At 48.5% G+C, this 6,000-nt stretch overlaps 1 protein-coding gene across 1 annotated transcript; it reads right to left on the reverse strand.

Moving 5' to 3' along the window:
• Positions 1-2,475: 2,475 nt before the first annotated feature.
• On the reverse strand, positions 2,476-4,656 carry LOC139663170 (somatostatin receptor type 5). The gene is made up of 3 exons (XM_071541736.1): positions 4,250-4,656; positions 2,797-3,187; positions 2,476-2,754 (listed from the first exon to the last, which is right to left on the reverse strand). The coding sequence occupies exons 1-3, from the start codon at positions 4,654-4,656 to the stop codon at positions 2,476-2,478; spliced, it is 1,077 nt and encodes a 358-aa protein (XP_071397837.1).
• Between the last annotated feature and the right edge of the window lie 1,344 nt (positions 4,657-6,000).

Genomic DNA, 6,000 nt, shown 5'->3' on the forward strand with positions numbered 1-6,000 from the left:
GTCATGACAAACCCCAGTGTTGGTGCTAGCGGTGCATCCCTTGGATATCTATCTCCTCCCAGCTTCAATTTTGGCCCGTTCCGCCCACTCCTGCACTTAGCTACTAGTTCCCATGCATCTGCCTTTTTATAGAGTACAGCAGACCGCCACGCAGCATGTTGTGACTTCAGTAAACAGACTGAATGGCAATGGGAAGGCTCCTCTCAATGGGCTTGCCGAGCATGACTTATACTAATCTGCAGACTTAATTAAGTCTCGTCAGGACATCTGAGCTTGCTAGTGCCTGGCGCTGTGCGAGAGGATCACAGTGCAGTCGGATGACAGAGATAAGTGCGCTCATTAGCCACAAAGCCTGTGTCGACGAAAAATCGCTTGTTCCCTGCTAATGGAAACACGCCGGTCTGTCATTAGAATGTGCAGCGGTGCAGTCTGGGAGAAGTCAGTAGGTCAAGAGGTAACCAGGCAGGATTTATTGCTGCCAATAAGATGATAGCAGAAAGGTCAGGGATTAGTTTCTGTATTTATATGATCTTGACTGACCTTCCATCCAGGGGCGTAAGAGGTTCACAAGGGGCCCAGGTGCAAGAATTGATATTGGGCCCCCCTAAACCACCTGTACCCCAACCCAACGATTGTGCCAAGTCATCATAAGAGAACACTGTCTGACACTTAATCTTACAATTTTAGTGAAGAATCGTGCTTCTTCTTCTTTTCACAATGATGTAGCAGCAGAGGTGACCTCAAGTGTTGTACGTTTATTAATAAATTGAATTTATTCAATGAAATATACAGTGTGATGATCAAAATTGTATGTTGATGCAATGACAAAGGAACATGCCCATGATATGTAGCTTGAGCTTGCAAGATAGTAGGCCAACATACCATGAAGATGTGAGAATCAGTTATGTTCATAGTTCTTTTGGCCAAGTATTACTTATTTTCAGAGGCGTTCCGTGTCTGTGTGTTTATTTAGATAACTTGCGGTTTAAATGTGTGTTTGTGCGCGTCTCAAACCAAACTTCCATCTATCTCCATCTCCATTTACCCTAACTGTAAAACAAACCTATTATCTAATCATCCAGGGGGGCTTAAGTGATTCTACCATCCCAATGAATTTAAATCACTGCTTTGCCATCTCTCAGTATGAATAGCCACACAACAAAAATCCAATTACTTGTCCAGAGCCAATTTGTCAAACAAAGCCCCTGACCACTGTAAATACATGGCATGCCCTTTATATTGTAATATTAGACCACTCCGAATGCAGATGGGCTCCACTTGTTAAGAAGTAATTTTCCCAGTCATCCTCTGATATATTCCTTTTGTCAAATCCCTGTTTAATAAGCACTTCTGTGCAACCACGCTCAGAACAAAACAAGTCAGCTTCTATTAACACTTGTCTTAAGTCAAGGAAGCCTTTTTCTCCCAAGGTTACTGACTGGATGTTGGATTTAGATCATGTTCCAACCAAAGGCTAGAGAGGGAAGTATAGTGCACCACGTCCCCTGTGTTTTGACTGCGTCAGATGGCCTAGTAATGGGGTTACAAGGCTGTATTGCTTGTTGTAATCCACTAGACGCGATGTAATAAAGCCCTATGGAGGCTGCCAGAGAGATGGAGTGCTCTTTTTACACCATACGCATTCTATACATCATCCTTATCAGCCCTTCTTTTTATTGCAGCTCCGGCCCGGTTGTATAAAAGCTCCACGGGGAATTGGATTTATGTTTGCTCGGATGGGTCGTGTCTGTCAATGTGGGGCAAGCAGAAGTCCCTCAGTCCCTGAAAATGGGGCTGTTAAGACCAGGTTGCAGGTTCAGATCCCATGAGGAGGGCAGCGCTCTAAAGCAACCTCTGAAAGGTCAGTGACCTGGATTGGTGCAGGATGATGCCCACGATGCTATAAAAAGTGCATGAAGTGTGTTTCCTGATACTGCCAGCTGTGTAGTAAAAATAAACTTGCGTATTCACACTGAGCAGTCGCACAAAATTCTAAGGTATTTTGTCTTCCGTTAAGTACCTATCTACACAGTCGGATTATCTCGAAATGGCCTTACCCATGAGACCCAAAATTGGTTTTGTTTTTCTGTAGAATTTCCTCTTATGTCATTCCAGACGTGCGCGGTTCTCTTCCTCTGCAAGCTTCACAGTGCCAGGAGTCTGAGTTGCTTAGTGACTCTGGCAGCGTGATCAGAAAAATGAGCCTGGTTGTGTTTTTATGGCGCATGGTGCATCCTGTTTATGATACACTGTCCTCTATCTGAGAGCCTCACACACACACTGTTGCCCGGAGCCTTTATATGCATTTAGTCTCGCCGAAGCAAAGAGGATGCGGCCTTGACTACAAAAGCACGTAAGTAAATAAATGAATGTAATGCATGTTATATTGTGACGTGACTCATGCTTGTATGTGCTTGCGCTTCTTCTGACGGCAAATGCCAACTGTACGCCATGGTTGTACATTGAATGGAAATTTCACTGAGTCAGCCCATGTGTCAGAGTGTGATGAGTAAGCGAGCGCTCAGTCGGCAGAGGATGAGGGGGAGGAGCGGGTGCGATGCGCCAGCGCCGCGCACGTTTCCTTCCCCACTGCCTCTGGAGGGACGAAGGCAGCAGAGCGCGGAGCTGGCGAACCGCCGGCCGCGACAAGAGGAAGTAGAGCGGCGGGTTCCAGCACGGCGCCAGGCACACCAGCAAAATGGCCGACAGGGACGCCACCTCCCACAGCAGAGACACCTCCGTCACCTCCTCTTCCTCCCGCCCGGGCGACGGAGGAGACGTAGTTGAAGCGAGGACGGAAGGTAGCCCGCACAGCGGTCGGCTAACGGGAGACGCCGCGGAGCTAACGTACGGCGATATAACGTTGACGAACTCCAGCGCGTAATAAGGCAGCCAGCTGATCGCGAAAACCACCGTGGAGCCGATTAGCAGGGCCGTGGCTTTTTTGTTGCGGCGGTCGGCGGCCAGGGGGCCCCTGCAGCGGTGGAGGTGGGAGATGATGAGGCCGCAGTTGACGGCGATACAGAGGAGAGGGGCCACGTAATAAACCAGGAAGGCAGGAACCAAGAAGCCCAGCCACTGGTCCCGGCCTACTGACCAGGTGCAGCCGCCATCAAATTGGATGTAGGTGACCTTAGGTAACGCCATGGTTACTGAGACCAGCCAGATAGCCACCACTGTGCAAAACCTGCGAGCGAGAGAGAGAGAGAGAGAAAGAGAGAGTGCAGGGTTATTTGTCATCAAGGTTGGTCACTTCTGTGCCAGCACAAATAGGTCACTTATATAAGCCATCTGACTTCATACACCTGGGTCTGCTGTAAAGGATTGTGACAGTTTGGTGTCTGATGCGACTGGGCAGCACTTCTACAGTGGAGCACCTGGAATTTCTCCATCGACTTGGTCATATGTCCATGTGCCAAAATGCACAGCTTGTATGAGTTGCTTTCTGTTGCCATATTTCAATCATCTTGCCTCTCTACTGCTTTTGATTGGTGATTGACCAGTCAACTCTTCATGTGAAGGGATTTTCCACAAGTAATCCATACCACAAGCACTGCCATATTTGACCAAATGAAAGGAGATCATTAGCTTCATTTACATGAGCCATATTTTTTAATTCTGAAGGAAATCAGTCTGATTGAAGATTCCCCCGCAAGTGTGTACATGAGAATAAGAGTTTCTGACATGCGCAAAATACAGAATCCAGCACTCTCGCATGGGCTTATGTTTCTAAAAGATGGATCCGCATCGGGCGCTTGGCAACGTTATTGCTTTACTGCTGTTCTTTCTGAGGAAGCAAAACAGTTTTATAAGAACATGCGACTCCAAAAGTGTAAGCAACAGACTTTTTGTTTTGCACCTGCAATGATTCAAATTCTCCTGGAAAAAAGTAAATGTCATGTAGGTCACTTACATCACATGGGCGAGCGTGGGCAGAAAGAGTAGAGATATTCCAACCAAAGAAAGACATTTTATCCATCGGACAGATGATAAAAGGTTTATTCTGATTGAGGTGGTTACATGAGGCATTTTTCATTCTAATTGGGCTGCTATTCTGATTATTAGTGGAATACAAGGCTCCGTGTAAATACAGCTACTGGGGCGACTGTTGGAGATATGTGTTTCTGTTTTGTTTTGTTCACCAGCATCACAAGGTGTCATCACAACTATTTTCACAGTCGAGAAAATCCTACCTGTAGCATATGTACGCTTTCAACAAAGCCGCCGCTGGCTGGCAAGCGATACTCACACTTGCGTCGGCGTGGCGGGCCTCCTCGCCGGCGGGGCCACGATGCGATACCGCAGCACCGACAGCGCCGCCAGGCTGAATATATCCACACCCGCTGTCAACGAGGTCATGAACCCCAGGAGGACGCAGATCCCGCCGCCCAGCTGCCAGTTCTGGGAACTGGCGCTCAGCAGAACGCAGGGCAGGGTGAGCAGGGCGCCCACGTCGGCCAGGCTGAGGTTGAGGAGCAGGACGGAGCTGGGTTTGGAGCGGCGGCGGGGGTTCCGCATCAGCACCAGCCACAGGAGGAGGTGACCCCCGACCCCCACGAGGAGGGAGAGCACGCTGACCAGCGGCAGCACCAGGGAGAAGGAGATGGTGGTGTTGGTGGAGACGGTGTTGAAGAGCAGGTTGACTATGGCGGGCATGGCGGAGGTATCGGGTTCTAGCAGGGGGGACGAGGTGACGTCACTGTGAGGATGGGATGAAGAGGTGAAAGACTGAGACTGAGAGATGGAAGATCGCTGAGCAAGTGGAGGAAATAGATGGATTTCGGAAAGATGAAGGGAAAGAAATCGAGGAAATATGATGGTAGATGGATAGGGAAAGGATGCACTGGAGGGTGAGAGGAGGGAAGGTAAAGGTAAGGAGTGATTTGAGAAACAGGGATGAGAAATGCAAGGAAACAAGGAGAAGGAGTGATTGAGAAACGGATATTTAGAAGCGAGAAAACGACTGAGAACTGCGAGGAGAACAAGCCAGACGAAGTCGTGCATTTTGACAGACGTGCAGCGCAACGCTGATTTTCGAAAACGAGCTCAGCAATTAACGTGCCTGTCTCCCATGTATTATTCATGTAATAACAGTTGCCTCATTTTCTCGGCGTGGCTGGTGAATCACCTGCGATTCGGAGCTCACCGGGCCCTCCCTCTGTGACTGACAAGCCCGATGATTCAGATCAGGTGGGTTTTAGCCCCCTTTTCTCTCTCAGGAGATTTCAGCAACAAACACTCAGTGACATCAGCCAGTCTGACTGCATCACGGCACGAATAACACGGCTCACCTCGGCGGGCTGCGCGGCACAGGCGGACGCATCACGCCGACGAGGAAAGACAAGCGCGTTCGTTCCCGGGGGGATAAACAACGACATCGACTAGTTGTCAAAGTGGCAAAGTGTGCGGAGCCAAAATAAAAGCCACAGAGAGCCTGGGTGGAGAGCAGACAGCTGACCACCGCCGAGCCACAGAGGTAAACAAGGCCCTTATTTGCCGTCAAAGAGAGGACTGGGCTGCCCACGCAGTGACATTTGGGAAGATTTGCTCTGCTGAATAATTGATTTTAAATCAATGTCTGAGCAAGAAGCGCTGCCTGGAAAAAAAAAACACAACATGTTTTGATCCCTCCACCCCCAAAATCCTCAAACAGGAAGACCGCAGAATTTCAGTGGCGTTATCGATCGCTCTTATGGATCGTTCAGCTACAGTAAATACTCACAGCTGGATCGTATTTAGACATTCCTTCCAAAAAAACAAACCAAACACTTGTCACCCTGAGGAGAGCCAAAGAAAAGCAACCACAAGTGTCTCACACCAGTATCTACAAGCCTTACAAATGTAAACAAACCCCACATTACTTCCACACATGCTGCCACATAATAGCATGAGTTTGGGAAAAAAAACATATCTAGGAAAAGGACTCTTTAACCTAATAAATGATTATGTAAACCAAGGCAGTGGTAGGGCAATAAAGGTTCAGCATGGGGCGCCAAACTG

The sequence above is a fragment of the Centroberyx affinis genome, unplaced genomic scaffold (genome assembly GCF_046629955.1).
Source record: "Centroberyx affinis isolate AG114_WGS23_722 - 3 ecotype Tasmania unplaced genomic scaffold, CSIRO-AGI_Caff_v1 ptg003944l_1, whole genome shotgun sequence".
NCBI classification, from domain to species: domain Eukaryota; kingdom Metazoa; phylum Chordata; class Actinopteri; order Beryciformes; family Berycidae; genus Centroberyx; species Centroberyx affinis.